This window comes from Acipenser ruthenus, chromosome 4 (genome assembly GCF_902713425.1).
Source record: "Acipenser ruthenus chromosome 4, fAciRut3.2 maternal haplotype, whole genome shotgun sequence".
NCBI classification, from domain to species: domain Eukaryota; kingdom Metazoa; phylum Chordata; class Actinopteri; order Acipenseriformes; family Acipenseridae; genus Acipenser; species Acipenser ruthenus.
In genome coordinates, this window is record NC_081192.1 from 7,647,661 (window position 1) to 7,669,302 (window position 21,642).

At 37.4% G+C, this 21,642-nt stretch overlaps 1 protein-coding gene across 4 annotated transcripts in view; it reads right to left on the bottom strand.

Moving 5' to 3' along the window:
- Nucleotides 1–21,155, bottom strand: part of LOC117400778 (dual 3',5'-cyclic-AMP and -GMP phosphodiesterase 11A) — a 39,835-nt gene extending 18,680 nt beyond the window's left edge. For 2 of the 4 annotated variants that reach the window (XR_009327878.1, XM_034001108.3), the window contains exons 1-8: nucleotides 19,934–21,155; nucleotides 16,178–16,336; nucleotides 7,817–7,906; nucleotides 6,213–6,353; nucleotides 1,950–2,014; nucleotides 1,449–1,569; nucleotides 334–409; nucleotides 171–238 (exon numbers count right to left, since the gene is read on the bottom strand). Coding sequence is in view for 3 of the 4 variants with exons in the window: in XM_034001108.3 (XP_033856999.2) it covers nucleotides 171–238; nucleotides 334–409; nucleotides 1,449–1,569; nucleotides 1,950–2,014; nucleotides 6,213–6,353; nucleotides 7,817–7,906; nucleotides 16,178–16,336; nucleotides 19,934–20,692 (1,479 nt within the window). In the remaining variant the exon portion in view is untranslated. Of the gene's footprint in view, nucleotides 1–170; nucleotides 239–333; nucleotides 410–1,448; nucleotides 1,574–1,949; nucleotides 2,015–2,818; nucleotides 6,186–6,212; nucleotides 6,354–7,816; nucleotides 7,907–16,177; nucleotides 16,337–19,933 lie in introns of those variants that run through there. The other 2 variants (XM_059021790.1, XM_059021791.1) reach the window with 2 other exon arrangements.
- Between the last annotated feature and the right edge of the window lie 487 nt (nucleotides 21,156–21,642).

Genomic DNA, 21,642 nt, shown 5'->3' on the forward strand with positions numbered 1-21,642 from the left:
GCTCGTTTTTGTTGTGTTTGTTTTGTGTGTGCGAAATTCATTGAAAAACTGTATAGACCTGTGCTTCAGAAATAAATACCAGTACATTTCAAAAAGGCTTTGAAATACAGCAGGAGACTTTTTTTTATAGTGGCAGCAGAAGCAGCATTATAAAATAGAAAATGCTATACCTCAAAAAGCCTTTGATCTGCATCATCAAAGGTTTTTCTGTCCAGTCGGTTGAGAATCTGAGCAACCCCTGCAGGTAGAGAATATCACTGATTTACTCCAGTGTTGCACAGCGCTGGACTCAATTGACTGCAAGCCGGGGGTGGGTGGGGCGCATTTACTTACCAATAATTTGATGAGTTCTGTTCCAGATTGGCACACAGAGTACCGAACGAATATGAAACCCAGATGCCTGGTCTGTCTGTGTAAAGACAAGGGTAGTTTATCAGGAGAATGTTGAAATTGTGTCACCTCATAAGAGTCTGTGCTGCGGTGACTGAGAGACCTTGTACTATTTGTACTGCCATTTGGGTGAGGACATGATTTGCCTACAGTATATCATTGGCACAGGGTTATCTGCTCCTAATCTAATGTTAACCCTTATAAGATGCTGATGTTTAGAAATGTGTTTACCCTGAATGTGGCTGTTGTTGTTGCTACTGTTATTACACAGATAATTGTGTTTTGTGTTTTTTTCAATCAGTTTTACCTGTTTTTCAACTCAGTTTGAAATGGATATTTCGAATGTTGCCTCACCGCTGCCATCCACTCTCCAATTGGTCAGTAGGACTGACCAATCAGACACATGTTTAACTACACTGTAGGATTCACCAATGGCGGGAGCTGGAGCGCAATAACGTTAACTATTGGATTTGCCCTCAGAAAGTGTCTTTGCTGCCTATTTCAACCTACCCTTTTTCTGTGTTGCAAAATTTTCTTTGAAACATGAAATATGACAGTCAGCGGTACCTTATTTCGATTCTTATGCCTTAGTTTTCCCAGTTTAAAAAAAAACAAAGAACCCCACCCAAAGTGGTTCAATAACTGTGACACTTTGCCCCCTCGACCTGCTGACCTGCTTCCAGTTCCTGCTCCCCACTACTGTGTGTCAAATCACCAGGCTTGGTTCCCCAGTTCCCTTTTTCCAGAGGCTGCCCCTCTGCTCTTTTACATGTCTAGCTCATTTTATCATGAACAGTATAGTCATGGGCTTGTTTACCTTATAATCAGTGTCGTAAAATATACAGTATGTCCGATTACAGCAGTCATTTTTACAATGTCTATGGGCACATCCATATATTTTACAAACAATCAATCTTAGTAGCTGTTATCACTGCTGACTGCATAACACGGCTGCATGAGGCGACTACTAGAAACTGCTTAGAAAACAAACTGCAAGCTATATTTATGCTGGTAAGTTAGAGCAAGAAGCCAAGTCAGTAGGTGTACTTTTCCCCTACCTCAGCTTCAAACCGCGGATCCTGACAAACATCGCTGATGTTCACTGGAAGACCAGTGGATGCCACTAGCTCAGCAATGCTGTTGTTTATCAGCCAATCAGAGCAGGATAGCTTCTCCATGCTGGCTTTGTCAGGGAGGAATCAAAATAAAAGTCAGATATTTCAGTCAGCCATGAAAAAAATTTAAAATCAACTGTTCCCTTCTGTAACCTTGTGGTTTGAGCTATGGATGGAAGCCAGGAGATGGAAGCCTCGCTATTGATTATCACTGTGTGACTTTCAGCAAGTCACTTTTGTATTTCATTTTTTTTATTATAAAGGGGTACTTTATGCACATTATTTTGCAAGAGTAACAGCAAATCCAATTGTCTGCTCTCTGAGGGAAAAAAACACACTGGAAGTTACATGTTGTGTCTTTGTTGGGCTATATTGGGGAAATAAACTGAATGATAAAAGAAAAGAAAATCATAATAGAACAGAAAGATCAGCTGGATATCTCACCTGATTTCAAGGTCAGTGCAGCACAGAGGAGACATAAGTTCAAATGTCTTTGAAAACTTCACAACCTATCAGTAAAACAGTACAAAACAGAACAGTGAAACTGGTATCTATTTTCTCTAAGCCTATGCTGTAGATACAGTTCTAAGATATGTATAGAGCCACCAAATTACCAAGCCCAGTTTGAGAGCTGTAATCTCAATATTCACAATCCATCCTAGGGCATTACTGCCAACTTTCTATTGCAATTGGCACAGGGATTGAACATTTACTGAAGATGTTTAACAGATTGCAGCTCCCCTAGTGGGCAACCAAAAATTGAATCCTCCTTAGTAGGAAATTAAATTTGCAACAACCTTTCAGACAATAAAGAGCAATACATTTTCAGAGACTAAAACAAAGGATGCAAGACTGTGCATTTTTAGGGGACAATTAATTCTACTTCTGTTGTGTATCCACTTTACCAAACACAAAATGAAAAAACTATAAACATTCAAATTGAGACCAAGGGCCTCTTTCACTAAAATGAAATACATTTTTGTGAAAAAAAAAAAAAAATGTATTCGACTCATTTTCACATTAATTCCTCTAATTGACGAACCCAATACATCTGATTTTCTGCAACAAATTGGTAAAGACATTTCTCTGTTTAAATGAGGTGAGATACACATTATTGCCTCATTTACGAAAGGGCACTAAATTTGGAGTTAGAGCACACTTAAAATAGTGAGCCTAACGTGCACAATAAATCTAGTTTACTAACAGAGAACGCATTAATTTACATGCATAGTATTTAGCTAATTTACATACTATACCATGCATGCTACATGTATTGTGATAATTTAATGTGCATGATAATGTCAGAGACTTACCCGTGACCATGATATTGTAGCGTGCACGGGGGAAGGCAGCACCAGAGCTGGTCGGTGACGTAATCACACACAAAGACATAAGCCCAATATGTGCTCCTTGCAAGGGAGCTGGCTCTTTTGTACAGCGGTATCGGCGCTATGCTTTAGTGCGAGAGGTCCCGGGTTCGTGCCCGCCCTCCGCCTGTGTGGGGATTGCCTCGCCCTGTGTGATGCGCCTGCCTGCGGGAACCAAGATCGCTACAATATCAAAAGCCCCACCAGTCCTGGTATATCTTTTGGTTAGTAGTTTATTGTGAAGGTGGAGGTGGCTTACACTGACCGAAAAAGATCAACAGACACAGCACTCAGCAGGGGACAGGCAGAGACAACGTAAAGTGAAACTGCACTGCTTACCATTTAATTTCATTTAATTTTGTATTCCTTGTCTGATGTAAACAACAAAAACAAGCTTTTTTCCTTTCTCCTTTAATGCATATGGCGCACCCATTAGTTTCTAAAATGTTATTGTACTGCATCGTTTTGGAATTCTTGTTTAAAACAACCCGTCTCTAAGATAACACGCGTATTCAGCATGTGCAGTCTGCATTGTATGAGTCACATTCCCATTAAGCCAATCATAGCTCAGAGTGAGTAAAATAGCCAATCAAATAGCACACGGGATCCGTTTCCTCACACACAGCACACATCATTGTGATTAGGATAGTGAAGCAAAGGCTTGTTTAAACTTATTTATTTTACTTCGTGTAAAATTTAAAATCAGTTGCCAAAAAGTAGTTGGAGATGTCACGGAAGTGAAAGGTGGAGGCAGAACACAGAAGATTCCAAAATCGTTAGCCAGATGTTTATTTGTTCAATGAATAATTTTGACGGCAAGGCAACATGTCTGATTTGTAGTGCAACGGTTGCAGTTATGAAAGATTCAAACAAACAACGTCACTATGACACGCTGCACAACGCAACGTATTTAGATTTTCCTGGAAATGAAAGGAGCTATGGAGTCAACGAAAGGTTTTTTCTGAAAAGTGCTGTGGATGCCATGAACAACACAACCACAGGAAAGGACTTTGTTTTTAACTTCAAGAAGCCATGGAAAGTGCAGAATTACCTTGGAAGAAAGTAACCGGGATTATAACAGAGGGTGCATCTTATGACTGGACAAAAGAGTGAACTGGCTAGCAGAGTGCTGGAAAAAATGAAAGAAAGAAATGCAGAAGAACCCATTTTCTTACACTGGATTCTGCATCAACAGGCATTATGTGGAAAAGTTGCAGAATTAGAACAGGCAATGAGCATTGTTATCATGTGTCCAGACAGAAGTCATAAAAAGGTTCATTTCTCAGTGGCACTCTTTACTAATTCGCATTTTCACAGCTTGTCAGTATCTTTATTTCCACTGCTGTTAAAAAGGTTATATATTGTTAAATATTGAGACTTAGCATATATACTCTGACATTTTTTTTATTGTTCCATTAAAATAAAATACTCTTCTTTCCCATTATGTTACATTTGTGATATTGAGTTGTCAGTGTTCTAGGAAAGCCGCTTCTAGCCTATTCCTGTACTATAAAATACATTAATATGTTGATTAATTGATTGAAACCGTGCCTGCATACTTATTGACTAGGAATTGTGCAGTGGGAGTAATGTGTTTTGTGTAAAGTAGTGTATTTGAGTATATTTATATAGACATTTTCACATACATTATAATGTGTATATATTGTAGCGATCTCGGTTAATGCAGGCAGGTGCATCCGCTACAGTATATATATATAATTTTATTTTTTTACGGTGCAGACCACCAAGTGAACAGTCTTAACTTAAATGGCCTTTGCTGTCAGATTTTTCCATTCAAACAAATAACCAAGTAATTCAGCAAGATGCATTTATAGTGAATCAGTGAATCAAACAAACAAATCTGTTGAATTGATTCACTAAACTGAATGAATCAAACTAATCTAGTCAGTAAAAATAATCTAGCTGCACATCACTTGTTTTCAGGCCAGAAAAACGCCTATCAGTGGTTAAAGCCTGGTTCCCATACGCACTAATAAATGATCACTTTAATGCGCTCACTAAAATGAATGTCCTTCAGTAAATACCATGTGAATACAGCGCAGTTATCAAGCACCATAAAGTTTAGCGCCCTTTCTAAATGAAGCCCTATATGCTCATTCATATCACGTGTAGGTGAAAAGGTGGGGAAAAAATCTTCGAAGGAGGCACAACATTCCGAAAGATTGCACTGAAAGAATCTGAAGTGCCCAATGAGTCATTTTCCTGTTATTATAAAAGATTACTTGGTTCAGAAAGCTATAAGTCTGACAGAAAAAGGAAAAACATGGAAATCACAAGCAACATTAATGCAGTGTATTTTGTGTAAAGAAACATGACTCGAGTTAAAACAAAAGTTGGCAAGATATTAAAGGTTCACAAAAAGACAGAAAGCAGCATTGTTGTATAAACAGGCACAGGCAGCTGGCAGGGTCTGCTTAAGAATGCAGTGGTGCTTGACTCTTTGGAAGAGCCTGTGGCATCTTTCTTCAGCCTCACAATTCGTGGTTTGGGACGATTCGACACAGGTACTACACTTCAGTGAAGTCACAGGAAAGTACCGAAATGCCACTGAAGGGCCGTCATGCTGTCATGTACAGTCACACAGGGAATGAAAAAGAAAATCCCATGCAGTCTATTGCACCGATCAACCTAGGTAATCCACTTATGTTAAAATAAGGCTTGTTTGACTTCTTGTAGTTGTTCAGTATGTTGAGTATCTGCTCTTTTCACAAGAGATTCAGACAATCACCCTTGAAAACGAAGACTGACAAGCCATTTGCAAGTTACCAGTTGCATAGAAATGGAATGCAGCTGCCACTTTCCTTTGACAGAGTACTGCTTCTTTCAGTTTGTTATTGTAAATCCTCCACTAATTCTTGACACAAATTTAAAAGAACTTCTCTGTTTAGTCAGTAGTTAGCTATTATTTAATTGTCTGGGAAATCAAGAGTGCTGATTCTAGACAGAAATCCTCTTGGTAAAGGTGCATGGTGCTGGCACTGTCTCAGTGGCTGACGTCTTCTTCTGATACACAAGAGCCATAGTAAGCATTCCAACATAAAGGAAAAAACAAATAAACTTCCGCCAAAATCTGCACGGTCCCAGTAGGTAAAAAGACCATTGCATCTGGTGAAATTATTTGTGAATAAGGAAAAAACAAGATTTAACTATTCATGAGTCCCTTGTAACAGGAATAATCGCACCACAGTCATATACATGTGAAACCTCATTGAAACTACTGTTGGCAGCTATTGGTGAATAAGGTTAATGGTTAATGAAATGGTGCAGAAAAGGTTTAGTGCATGAGGCCCTGCATGTGAAAGTGATAAAGCTTACATACTGGAGAGTCGGTATCTTCCAGCAGCAGGACAGAGCATCGCTCACACTGCAACAGGGTCAGGGCGCGTTGCATGATCTTCCTAACAATCTTCTCCAAATCCGTTTGCTCTTCAAACAGATCATTCACAACTTCCAGGAGGGCCTGGGCAACAGAGGAACAGCCTTCAGTCTAATTATACAGGCAATGGAAGCAAGAACTCCCCTTTCCATAGATAGGGTTGGATGTACAACCCTATCTATGTGAAAATAAATGATGAATAATTGAACTCACTTGTAAGGCTTTCTTAGTGCAATTTTAACTGCCAGTATCACAAACCGTATACAGAATCATTATGGTAGTGTAAATGAATCCTTCGCAGTGCTTTAGACATGTTTCTGAAAGGTTTAATTAATGTTAATTACCACTAGCTTGACATTAAGCACATTCTAATACTCTCCCCGACTGACTGAATCTAAACATTGCCAAGGTATTAAACTTTATATTAGAACAATGTGCAGGTCAGACGAGGACATGATGCTCATTGTCAGTCTCCCTGACAGATTGGTCAGGAGCACATAGGGATTAATGAAGACAGCTTCCCAATAAGAGCCAACAGCATCCAGTACAACCCTGCAATAAGTTGGTCGGGTTTTGCTGTTAAGGGAGAAACAATTCAAATCAATTATTCAAGTTTGTTTTGCACAAGACTCCCAGAGGAAGTGTTTAGTTTAAGCCTGCAAACTTGTTACACCCCCATAAAGATCAATAACACAAAGTATCTGCAAAAACACGCATTGCAGCATGTACTGTGGTATCTCTGGGCTTCTATAGAACTTCTATAATCCTGGGTGGAGAAAGGAAGGAAGCCTCCACTACTTTCATAACATGCTTGTATACACTCTGACCCCTTTATTAGGACCTGTACCTAATATCAGGTCGGGCCACCAGAGGCACTGATCCCATTATTGACACAACGACTCCACAGGGAACTGACAGGATATGTCCAATCCTATCTATCTATCTATCTTTTCCCTTTGCCTGTGTGAACAGGCTGGCTGTAGGGGTGACATCAGACCAGAAACGAGGCAGGACACAGCTGAGTTCAGTGCAAAGGCAATGCGGCGCTTTTTAATAACACACAGAAAATAAAACAGTTGAACAAAACAGCACACGACACTTTGAGCCAAAATAAATAGACAAACAAAACAGATAAATAGGACTACTGTATTGGTGTAAGGATATTTAATAAAAAAAACAATCATTTTTTACCCGAAACATGATTCTTGCTTGGATTATAAATTCAGTAAGGCCTTCAGGGTGTCTTCTCGTCCGAGGCGTCCGTATGTTGGACGTATACTGACACCCTGTCTGGCCTTATTGGCCTTATTGCATACATATATAACAGGCCAAAAATGTCCTGTCCTTATAAGGTTAATTTAAGAAACTTGATAGAAATAATAAAAAAAAAACTAAAAATGTTTAAGGGCTTTTACCAAGTAATATGTTGGAAAGTATTGTATACCTTTCAGAATGCAAAAAGTGTATTCTATTACGTCTAATGATTTGAGTAGGTTTGCAGGAGTGATTTAGAAAAGGCAGGCGATATGAATGAGCAGACCCCTTACCCTGCTCCGATCATACTCTTTGCGGGACTCTGAAAAGAGCTTCGCGTTGGATATCGATATCCCGCAGAACGGTAGATACATCTGCAGCACCTGAGAGCAAAACAAAATGACACTTCAATATTTCAGTTAACGTTTTTCAACACTATTTGTTTGAGATAATACAGGGCAGATGTGCTAGGATACCTTGTATGTGGGGGACGTATGGTTTTAGGTGTATTACCATAGAAGAGGTGTTTACACACTTGCTCTTGTAGGAGACTAGAGCCTGGTACCTGACCTTGGACTCATTGCACTCACCAGCCTAGCTCTTCCCACCTACTTTACATTCTCACAAAGGAAAGAAGACACTGCACTAATTCTGTATTTGTCCCATGCTTACACAAATACAATAGTTGACTCAAATTTGCCATTTTTGTTATATTTGTTACCATATCTCCCAGGTAAAGGGGTATCTAAGCTTTCATTTTGCATTAGCATTTATTCCCTTGAAAATAAGGTACTGTACATGCATACAGTACTTCACACCATTGTATTATAACTTTACTCCTTTATTTATGAGACTGAAAAATACATGAGGGAAAATATTTCAGTTCCAGTTGATGAGCATGACTTCTAGTGTTTGAAAATGGATGGGACCACTACATGACGTAACAGGCACATCTCGTGAATATTATTCAGAAGGCTGTGGAAAAGAGAGAAAAGAAAAGAGTTCAGGTGGTAACAGTAAACTAGCCCCTAAGGGAGAAGCCAGATAAAAGAGCTGACATTTCTAAGCTGACAGTCTCACTAGGCAAGATGTAAATAGGGTGAGACATGCAGCGAGTCATGTCAAAGTCCATCAAACATATCTCACTTGAAGCCTGACTCCAATTAACTAGGAGATAGGGGATCTCAAAGCCTGGATCAAAGCATTTGAAGCCGAGTAGAAAGATCAAATCAGTTCTCTGAAGAATTCCAGAACTTTGTGGAGAGAAAAAGGGAGCCTGGCTATTCAGCTTGTATCTTCAGTGCATTTTTAAATGCCTTCTTCTTCATGCAACAAAGTAATAAACTCCACTGGGGCCTCTCCTTTTGCTTTCATCATCCGAATCTTCTAAAGCTGACATTAAATTTAAAATATATCACACCGAAGATCCAACACAGACTTTACCAATTGTACCATATAATCAATAAAACTGCAATCTGATGAAAAGGGGATTTGGCTGGAAGGTTTTACTATTCGATTTATGGCCTGCGTATTGAAGTTTCTTTATATAGCTTCAACAATTTGTAACAAAATAATCTTAGAACAGTAAGATTAATACAAAGAATAAATATTTAAAGACATTTTGCTGCTACAGTCAATTAAGTTCTTTCCAAACTTTTTTTTTTTAATTACAGATTAAGAATGGAAGTACATATTATACTGTCATGTAGCTCAGTGAGTTTCATTTTCAACATGCTCCGACCTTCCTGAATTCATAGAATGTCTGTGTTCCTAAGGCACTTCCTCGCCCCTCACTAATTGTTAACACGTATATCCAGGTAAACTGTCCCTGGCACACTACTGCAGCTGTACAGCATATGGACACCAGGGGGTGCCATCTCCCACAAGTCAGAGCCCATCCAAATGAAATCCCTAAGAAGAAAAACACAGGGCTGTGCAGCAGCTAACAATCTATCAATTTGTTTCAAAGTGCAATTTTTAATACACATACTGGCAGGTCTATTGCATCCAAAGGTTTGGGTATAAGGGACCACATTACTGTATCTTAAACAACAAATAACAATTGTAAGTGGGTTTGTAATTGAAATAAGCTGATTTCAGGTCTTAATGACGTGACGATATCAAGCAGAACCATAACAAAAAATCATAATACAACACATACGGCAATTGAGGGTACATTTATAGGCAGTTTTTAGAAGGGGAGCATAAACTGAATGGGTATAGAAATTAAACTGCTCCCTCACCTCCCTACAGAAAGTGTTCACAAAGCAACTAGACTAGTTTAGTGAGGTTTAAATTCATGCTTATAGGGGACCCCAAGTGACACACCTGGTAAAGTCACGGCTGTGTGGTGTGCTGGGTGAATGACGCAGTCAGAGGCGAGTAGGTTTATATTATTATTATTATTATTATTATTATTATTATTATTATTATTATTATTATTATTATTTATTTCTTAGCAGACGCCCTTATCCAGGGCGACTTACAATCATAAGCAAATACATTATATATCCTGGTCGTGCAAAGTTGCTGTTCTCCACTGGGGATTCCACAGGGAGCACTGCATTGTCTCCAGCACTCCCATCAGCAATCAAAATGAGGGACATGTATCTTTTTTGCCCACTCCCCATCATCACTTAGAATCACTTTATTGGAATAAGCATACTGGTTTATTTTACAGTAAATATGGTTTGCAGGAAGTTAATAAAAAAAAAGTTAAAAATAAAATTTAAAAAAACTAGAGATCTCTGTATGTTGTTATATGTGCTGGCTCTTTTTCTAAGACCTACTTCTACCTGTGATTGCCCATAGTAATATAACTAATTTATGTTACAGTATCTCTGCGTTCTCCCCAGCTAGAAAGCCTTTAGGATAGAGCAGCTGCACAGTCACTGCCCTGGCCCAGGCCCTGGAGCTGCAGCAAGCAGGTAACTGTGAATAGATACTCCAGCTGAATAAAGCCCTTGGGCTTAACAAACAGAGATGATCCAGAATTCCTCTCTATGCCTTGGAGATCTGCAGCACCATTACAAATGCAGAACCCTAACCCATTGCACTTTTCTGTTTGGTACCTAACAATGTTCCCCTATTTAGGCTGCAGTCACACACCGTGGCCTTTGCAGGTGACTGATTTTGTTTGGACGGAAGCAAGCTGCCCCACCCTGTTATGTTCATTGGATCAGGCATCTTATGCATTCCCCTAAATTAGAAAAAATTAGGTTCACACTAAGGGGAGCTACTGGAAAACGTTATATAACATGGCAACCTTTTCTTTCCCATGTTGACATACTCACTGTCCTCTCTACCGTAATTTTCCTTTAAAGAAACCAAGAGCGATACTCCCTCTTTCTCTCTCTTCCGTCTCTGTCTTCAATTATAATTAGTGTAACAAGTATGTGTTTGTCATTGTCTAACTTGTTAATTTGTAAAAAAACAATAAAAAAGTTAAAAAATAAAAATAATTAAAAAATACTACAGAACCCTTCCCAGCTTGATACCTTTACTACGATACGATAAAAGACTGAGGAAATGGCTGGGTTTGATTTGCTGAACTATAAAAAAATAATGACATTTTTATTTGATTTCATTTTGGCAACTGTATTAACAATCCTTTCATAAACCCTAAAAGTCATTTTGTGATACTTAATCATGTCAATTATAACCCCTCTAAATCTTTATTTAAATTTAAAAAACATAGTATATGGTTACAGTATAAGTTAAAACACATGCATATTTTTTAAATAGCTTACTCTATATGAATGTTAATGGCATAAAGAAAAAATGTGTTACTCAAATCTTTCGGAAGGGGCTCTAAATAAAAATATGAAGTCAATGTTATATATTTTCTGCCACCTTGTGGCTACTTTCTGAAATTGCATGCCTCATTTGTTTAAAGCAATTTGGGAGTTTCTTGCCATCCCAGAATCCTAACTGCCGCTGCTAGTCCGAGGGCCGGCGCCAACCATCTGTGGACCTGCCCCCGCGGGGGGCCCCGAGGTTGACGGGCCCCCTGGGCAATAGATTGAAGGGTTTTTTTGGTAATGCAGTACATACACAAAATAGATAATTGCGCGTGTACGGTTCTGGTATTAGGCACCCACAAATAATGAAGAAGAAGAAGAAGAAGAAGAAGAAGAAGAAGAAGAAGAAGAAGAAGAAGAAGAAGAAGAAGAAGAAGAAAAGGTTTATTATTACTACCGATATTTCAATAGTTCCCCGAGTTCCCATTTGTCGGAATCTATAGGTTTAAATACTGCGAGTGAGGAGGATGCTAATGAAACAGACTTATTCAACTGTGTAATCATGTACCGACATTTTAAAAATCATCGGGAAATACCTAATATAAAAAAAGGATGGCAACCGTAGCATCTAATTCAGTCTGTGCGTTCTTTTTTTTCTCATTTGTGTATATTGGTTATATTTGATAAAGTAAACGGCTATGAGTAACATACATTAAACAGACATCATAAATAACCAAGGAAGTAAACAGCAAGACTATTTGTCAATGGGCTACTTGAATCGTATTTGCAGTACTGTACGATTAAACACACATTACCGTGCAATGTATTACAACTATTCATTTAAAAATATGATTTACATTTTTTTTTGTTTTATATATTGGCATGCAGCACACCATAGGTTTTGAAATATGCAACAAAAAAACGGTATTGTTCTATATTAAATCATACACATACAGTATATTTGTTTTGTGATTTAAACTATAGGGCTGGTTTCACAGAATGTGATTTGCACTAGTTCTAGCTGTCTAAATTAACATTAAGTAGTCCAAGATTACTGCTTATCAGTGTCTAGAAAACCTTAATGATTGTATTTAGGTTATTAAGTGTGTTAGGACCACCACATATGATCTATCTTTTCATGCAACCTGATGAATAATACATTTTGAGTTTTTTGTGTGCTTTATGAATTGTTTGTATTAATCAGATATGGGTGTTTTGGGTGCCTATGTGTGTACAGTATTAGCATGATTTTCAAAAGGGACAAAGTAAGAACTATTTTTTTATTATTATTTTTAAAGCCTGATTAATGATTCCTAATCACTTTATTTCAGTATAAGGTTATAAAAGTGGATACACAGTGTGATTTATATAAATTATTTGAAAGCTACTTCTTCAGTGACCAAATCAGGTTTTAAATCACTTTTAGATCTAGGCCTCCCTCTTATTTTGCCCCTTTTCAATAATCAAGCTGTATGTGTGCATTTAATATATTACCACATTGTTAGAAACATCAGCAGGTTTTCCATTTTTATTAAGTTTTCTACTGATAACAGATTAACAGATAAACTACAACTTACAAAGAAAACATGATCTAAGTTTTTATTTTTTTTCACCTATTCTTGCAGTCAATCATGGAGCGTCATAGAAGCTATGCATCAGGTGCTTCCAAAAGGAAGAAAAAGCTTAAAGAGAAAGAGGAAGCCAGGAAACAGCAGAGAGCAATGGAGAAATTTCTTTTCTCTAAAGATTTACAGTGTAGTGGAAGACAAAGTGAAGTTGAAGGGAGTGTGTTTGAAGGAGAAAGCAGTGGCCAGGCAGAAAGACAGCAAGTTGAAGGGAGTGTGTGTGAAGCAGAAAGCAGTGAAGGCCAGTCAGCACCACACAATCTATTAACCACATTAGACACAGATCCTGGAATGTGGCCAGCAAAAATTGATGACAAGACACGAGTAGATCTGGTTAGGCAGGGCCCACATCAAGTGTTGATTCCTCCCAGTACAATCAACATTTTACGCCTGAGAACTATTACAGAATGATGCCTAATGGAGAAAGAGTATGTTGCACCTGGCTGTTGTATTCTATCAGAGAAGATGCTTTATTTTGTTTTTGTGCAGGTTATTTAGTAGCTCATCACTTCAGCAAGGTTTAGAGCATGGCGTGACATGGCATAACACTTGAAATCTCATGAGACATCTTTGGAGCACATGAAATGCATGCAGAAGTGGAAGGAGCTTGAAAGCAGAGTTAAATACAACAAGACCATTGATCAAGAAGAGCAAGCCCAATTACAGAATTAACAACAGTACTGGCATAACATTTTAGAATGCCAGCTTGCTATTGTCCAATTCTTGGCACAGCGTGGCATAGCATTTCGTGGTACACATGAAAAATTGTATGAACATGGTAATGGCAACTTTCTAGCTCAGGTTGAACTTATAGCTAAGTTTGACCCTTTGATGCAAGAGCATGTACGCCGGATCAGAAGCAAAGCACTGCACTGTCACAACCTTGCAAAGGGCATTCAAAATGAATTGATACACCTGATGAGCAGCAAGGTCTAAATCTAGAAAAGTGCGCAGTGAAAAGAAACCAAACAAAACAAAATTGTGTAATATATATATTAACACACCTTGCAACCAAAACCCCCCCTTGCTTGCCTCTCATGATCCTGAGAGAACAGAGCTGATAAGGTGGGTGGACCCTCCCACAGAAACAACGGCCTGGCTTGTTTGATAGTAGAACAACAACAATATAAATACACAGGTTAACATGGCGCAGAATGGTATTACACACACATTCACACAAGGACGGTGCACCAACTTCAGTATAACCAATAAACTTATTACCACACAGAAATCTAAAATCCTACATGTTAAATTACACTAAAATATAATAAGTAGCGCAGCAACACGAAAACAGACAGCATCTCCCCACTGCTCGTGTGGCACAGGGTTAAATAGGAGTGGGTAATTGGTATCAGTTGGTTGCTGATGGCTACAATTACCCCACCTGTTACACAAGGAAAGCCATGGAAAACAGAAGACTCTTTATAGGGCTGATGTTTGGTATCTGCCAGTAATTGTTACAGTGAGTTGAAGGTTTTCAAACAGACAGTTAGCTGAAGAAAAGGCACTGCCGAACCTCAGCAGAGACTCAAAGGATGTTTTAGTCACTTTTCATAACAGTGTTTTTTAGCCACCAGTCTTTCATCCAGTCCTTGCTTATGTAATGGGCAGTGTTGTGCGATCACACTGCCGTTACAGACTCTTAAACAGCTTTAAAGCTCTATAACCACAAATGCAGACCCGTCTCTTTCTCACAGCACTTGGTGAAACATTAAATATTCTTCTAGTGTGTCTAACTTTAGAGCTTTTAGTGTTACCATCACTAGCTGCTATTAACTTAATTTTGAAAGAAACATTCATTTTTATAATGAGAAAAAGCAATACATTTGATAGATGGTTCTAAACTTTTGCACATTACTGTATGTTAAATCTAAACATGATATTTAAAACTAACTCAAGACAACAGCATGTAACCAATCGTACAAATAATAAAAATAATAATAATAATAATAATAATAATAATAATAATAATAAAAAAGTGATGCCATTTCATTATACCATATAGCATATTAACTATCAATCTGTCTCTTCTCAAATTAAATAATAGCAATATTCATTTTAATAAAGTATGAGAGAGGTTATTAATGTTGTAAATTAGTGTCGTCCATGTAGTGCAGGCTCATCTAATTCAGTATTTAATATCTGTGTTCACAGATTGTATGTGAGCCTCATTCCAGTGCCCTAGTTAAGTATTACAAATGAACACGGTTTCCCAGTATTGCCTCAGGGCAGTGACTTATATTAGATGACATTGAATATTCTTCTAAAATATATACCCTGAATATTGACAGTGAATTCCCAATTATTTTTAACAAAGTATACACCAAAATATGATCCCTATAAAGAAGCCAAGTCAATGCTTTAACATGCTTCTCTGCGATTTACATATTTCACAGTGCAATGCATTACTGAACTTTGCTGTGTTTTTACAATGGTACAGTATACAACAGTAAATGTTCAATAGGCCTGGAAACTTGGTATTAACATTAGTTAGCACAAGCTATTGAGAATATCCGATTCTGAGAATATAGGGGGTGTCTGTCAGTCCGTCCATCCGTCCATCTGCATGTCACATTTACACACATATCTGGAGAATATCTCACCAAATTGGGATTAAACATTGAATTCCTAATTCTTTTTCTGTACTATACTGTACATAGTGTTGATCTATGTCATGATCATCACCTGGTCTAATTCTGAATTAACAGCCATGGAGTGGAAGGATGTTACTCACATGACAAGTTTATTTTAGAATTGTAACTGGTGTGTTTCTTTTATCCTTTCAGAAAGAAATGTGGTAATGACAATTTGGAATAAATACCTTTGAGAATTTGGTCCACAAAACAATATTGTTTATTGATGAAGTTTGTTTTGAATAAAGTGGAATGTAGCAAGTTAAAATATTCATGGGCAGGTATCTTTCCAGCAGAGGGTTAATCCTCCTGATCATGACTTTATATATATATATATATATATATATATATATATATATATATATATATATATATATATCGTCGCTGATATTACCAGGCTATAAGTACAGTACAAGACAAAAAAGCTTTTCCAATATTTCACTTCAATTTCTTCTTTCCAATAAATAAAAAGAAACTATGAAATGAAGCCACAGACAATGAGGGATTTTATCTAAAGTGACACAATTTTCTTCAAATCTGATTTACCAGTCAGATATAAAGGTATTGTTTTTAGATTGCTTTTCTCTTCCTGTATGAGTACAGATTTGAAAGCAAGGACAATTAGATGACAGTGCGAACGAGAAAACAATTCTTACTTTTTCATCATCTTCAGTAAAAGGAGCTCCATTTGGATTCTTGTTGATTGCCTGCACCACTCCAGTTACTTCTCCATCACTATTGCGGATGGTCATGCAGAGAATCGACTTGGTTTTATAGACTGTCAGCTTATCAATCTCGTCGCTGAATCGATGGTCCTGAAAGATACGAAGCACATTAAACCCCCAATTTGTTTTTTTTTTTAATCACAGTATAAAAAGTGAAGTGTAAAGTGCTTTGTTTAAATTAGTGCTGGGACGACATCCGTTCTCATGTTTGAATATTCTTTTGTAATATAAAACAGATATTCAAATATTCTTTCTTTATGAATTAGCAGTAAAACAAAAGTATAATTCATAACTATTGCTGTAAAAAAAACACGTAAGGATTATAATGTTAATACATTTATATATATATATATATATATATATATATATATATATATATATATATATATATATATATATATATATAAAAGAGTGAAACACTGACCTGGTTATTTTGTCTACATAATGTTTGTTCGAGAATTTGCATATTTGTCCTTGCACTAGTTTAAATTTACTTTTACATTTAGCTTAAAGTGGTTTGAAATGGCGAGAGCACAATGCATAACAGGATCCTCTTTCTAAGCCAACTCAAATTTTATTAGCTGCATCCTCTTGTCTTGTCAAGTGTATTGTGCCTTGTGATACTCTCATGAAAACATTTTATTTGTTAGCTAAACCTGCAATTCCTATTTGTGGCTGATCTGGAATTGATGCCGTTTTGACATATTTATGCTGAGTTACTGTGTGAAAGCACCTTTACCATAAACCACTAGGTGTAATTATGAATATATTAATATATTACCTAATATAGGATAATAAACTCATAACAGTCCTGCACTTAATCCTGGGTTTCTTAACTACCCACTATAAAGACTTAAATGACTTGGAGCCAAAAGAAGCAGTCTGGCTTCTATTAAATAAATAGTTCCTTCCCTGTAGCTTGATGAACCGCTCCAATAGTATACCTATAAACTCAAAGCATCCCAGTTTTTAACCTTGCCATTAATCAGAAGAATGCATATAGACAATATTATAGCTAGCTCTAAGAACAACTAAGAATTCTGACTCCATACCCATATGGAAATATGGAATGTAGCCTCTGCAGTGTTAAAAAAAAGAAACAAACCATAACATTTGTATATAATTCATCAATAACATGTATACAGTATGCAGGGTTTTATTAAAAAAAAAAGATGAGAAAGCTTGAGGCTCCTGCTCTGAACACAGTGCAGCAAATCATGAGAGCAGCAGTTGTCAGTACTCATAACTTCACAGCAGAGCTGGAACTGATAATCAGGATTTCAAAGAAAGAGCCCAGAAGGCTGCTCATGAAGGAAGATACCCCACACTCAACTAAATTAGCTTCAACCCTGTTTCCTTTTTTATCATTATAGTACTGTTATGTGTTTCCTTCAGTACCGGGTTCATTAGCAATGCATATATGTATTTATATATTTATTTATTTCTTTGGCAGATGCAGTATTACATACTGATTTCTAAGCAACTGGGACCTTCCATTTACCAGTAGGTATCTCTAAACTGCTGCAACACATTGCTATAGAAACCTTTTCTTAAAAGTGTCATTTTTACCCAGAATTAGAAATATTATCCTAGGTGCCTAATTGCAAAGCATGCACAACTCCAGTAATTGAAATTAAGTGAGAAGTTAATGTAAATCCAAAGGCATTCTAAATATGAAAACCTCTCATGGTTCTACATAAATGTCCCTATCTCATGGTATACTTATTAATGATCATAATCATAATGGATTCACTTTCAAGCAATATCATGATATTTGAGACCTGAAGACTGATGCCAATGAATTGCTATCCAGTTGACTCTATACAGATGTTTATTGATGAAACAAAATGTGGTTTGTGTGTCCTTCATATTTTTGAAATGCTACACCTTTTCATAGGATATGGAATTGAATAATCTACCCTCTATTCACACTTTGAATGGCAAACACAATTTGGACTATTTCAACCCCTTCGTTTGTACTTGAGCTGCCACCTTGGAGTGCGTCGATCAGTGTTCCAAAGGCGCTGACCTACTTTTACAATCTAATAATTGCAATATTAGTACGTGAGCAATTCAGAGATGCCCTAGGGCAAGGACTGCAATGAATTCCACACTGAAATTAGTCTTACCAAGATCAATTGTTTTATTAAAGACTGCATATTTCATTAAGAATTTAGTACTGTTATTAAATAACTAATCATAAACCCTGGACCCTAGGGATGTGTAAGTGATCCAACTAAATAAACACAGACAGCGGAAAAGCATTTACAACTCCATAATGGTTGGAATGACTAATAAAAGATGTGTGTGTAACAGGCAAATTGAAAACACTTATTGGTATGCATTACGCAAGAACAAAACAATGTATTCACTACACAGGGTTGAGTGTTCACAGTTCAGATGATAATTGCAACTTACTAACAAGCTAAGAACCCTTACAAATTAGGTCCCTTTTCACTAATAAGAGTTACTGCATTCCATCAAATAAAATGCTGTACCTAGCTCTGGAGGAAGCCTGTGGTTATGTTATAATGATGTGGGCTTGTAAGAGGTGGAATGAAGCTTTAACTTGACTGTTTTCAATAGCCGGACATGGAATATGCATTGATGGGTTGAATGGACTGGCCTCCTGTCATTCATTACTGTTCTTATGTTCTTAAAAAACTCACTTAAGAATAGCACTGCTGTGAATGTAAATAAGAGCTTTCTGTCAGGTAATTACAGAACTATATAGAACAGCTGCAGTCCTTACCAAACCTTTGCCGTTTATTATTGTGCAATACTTAATAGGAACAAGATGTGAAAGTGCTTTTTGATTGCCATATTGTTATAAAACTGTACCTGGAAATTATCTGTTAATGAATTATTTATTGATTGATAATGGGTTCAGGAGTTTGGAATAGCAAGGTTATCATAGTGTGCCAAACATGCATTTATGTATACTGTACAGCACCCCAGAGATGTAACTTTTTTGCCAGAAAACATAAAATAAAGTTGCTTTATTAGGTTACTTAATTGTAATGTATTTTATTATCTTTGGTGATGTTACCATAGGAGACAAGAAACTCTTTCTGGGGGGGAAACATATACAGGTAATGGGCAGTGGTACTTAGACCCGCCACTGTGTAGATCATTAAAAACATATACAGGTAATGGGCAGTGGTACTTAGACCCGCCACTGTGCAGATCATTAAAAACATATACAGGTAATGGGCAGTGGTACTTAGACCCGCCACTGTGCAGATCATTAAAAACATATACAGGTAATGGGCAGTGGTACTTAGACCCGCCACTGTGTAGATCATTAAAAACATATACAGGTAATGGGCAGTGGTACTTAGACCTGCCACTGTGTAGATCATTAAAAACATATACAGGTAATGGGCAGTGGTACTTAGACCCGCCACTGTGCAGATCAAACGGCACCTCGTAATATCGACATACAATGAAGGTATTTTATAAGTAGCATTAATGATACTGCTTTTTAATCATTTTTGTATTCATTATGTCTAAAGAATGTTGACATGAAAACATAGGAAAATAATAATAATAATAATAATAATAATAATAATAATAATAATAATAATAATAATAATAATAATAATATGTGAAATCAAAATAAATTATAGTGGACCAGGTATATATATGCATCATTTTCTAGGGGCAAGGGTACTGCAACTGACTTACCTCATAAGCATTTGGGATGTTAACTGTCTCACCATGCTCTGCCACATATCCAATAATCCCCTTACCCCAGGGAACCTGCACTTCATTGACGTGCTCCATACTGGAAGAGGGGAGCACTGTGGTGCCAGAATGCACATCAAAAAACTTGGACACCAGTGTTCTCTTATGGGGAGGCCCCTCCACCATGAACAGGGAACACCTGTCTGCGTCAACCATAATACACACATTGATAAGAATCTTATAACTGAGGCTGGTCATGTCCAGGTCATTAGAAATGTCCTTGACCAGCTCCAGGAAAAATTCCCTTTCATTGGACTCCTTGAGCCGGTATTTGATATCGATGGCGCTGGAAGCATACTGGGGCAAATTGACCCGGGATTCCAGCAAAGCGCTCAGAATGTGCGCCGTTGTTGAAGGTAAGGAACTGGCTTTCCTAAGGAGGGCTCTCCTCCTCATGCTAGACTGGGAATCATGAGTACTGAGGTTGACATGCTCATCGTAGGTCCTGTGGGCTGTCATAGCTCTGGAGCGAGCAAAATTTCTCCGCAGCTCCATGTGTGATGTTCGCCTCTGTAATCCGTCCCCCTTAGCTGTCCAGGAAGGGCTCAGTTTTTCTTCCATTGACGCTTTGGGTGGCTGTTGTTCTTTGAGCCACTTTCTCACCACATCGCATTTTCCCTTTCGAAGTAAGTACTGCTTAAAAAGATCCGGGTGGCAATCCAAGAACGCCTCCACGTCAGAAAAGTTAAAGGCAGTCATGATGATAATCTTGACAAAAAACGATATATATGTATTAAAAAGTCCTCTCCTTGGTCGGGTGTCGATCGCCAGTTCTTAACATTTTGCGAAACTGTTTGAGTTTTGTAGAATGGTTCTTAAAACACCGCTCCGAACTTTTGTCAACGAAATGTACTGTACTGTGTAATCCCTGTGCAAAATCCCCCAAAAAAACAAAAAAAAAAAAACCCGGAAAAATCCTGCTGAAGTGACAGTTTAAGAAACAAAGCGCAGTTCTGTCGATTCTGCAGTAAATTAACGAATCACTGAAACAGCAAGCACTTTAAGTTAAAGAATCGCAGTCGGCTGTGTGATGGGAAGCACGCTTGAGATGTCTGTATCAATGCAGGGGTACACTGAATCGAGTTTGCCTTTAGAATTATAATGCGACAAGGGCAATGAAAGTAGAACGCATGTAGCTCTGTCTTCGGACTAGTCTACTTCACTGAGCTGTCCAGGAGTGTGTTTCTTTTCCAGTATACACGTGTACAGTGTCTTAATACAATCTATTTTTCAATCTGAAAGTGAATAATACGAGACAACAATAAGAAACGAAATGCATTGATACGGTTTAGAAACACTGTACATCTTTGTATAATGAATACCATAAACTTTGAATAATACATGCATGATTGTGAGACAGCCACTGCTATTGAAACTTAAATGAATTATTCATAATAAATTCAGTACCAGTAGGCTATTGTGTTTGATGTCTCATTCGTTCTTTTATGCATAGCCCATTTCCAAACCATTACCATTAGAACGGAGGCTAATGTGTACATGTGATATTTATGTATTTGTTTGACAACAACCTAAAAGGAAATCCTTCTGATTTAATTCCTGAACTCATTATGTTTGTCCTCTGTACGAAAACAGCTTACAACCTATATGTACAAAAGAAAGTACAAGTTTTATACATATATTTATACATA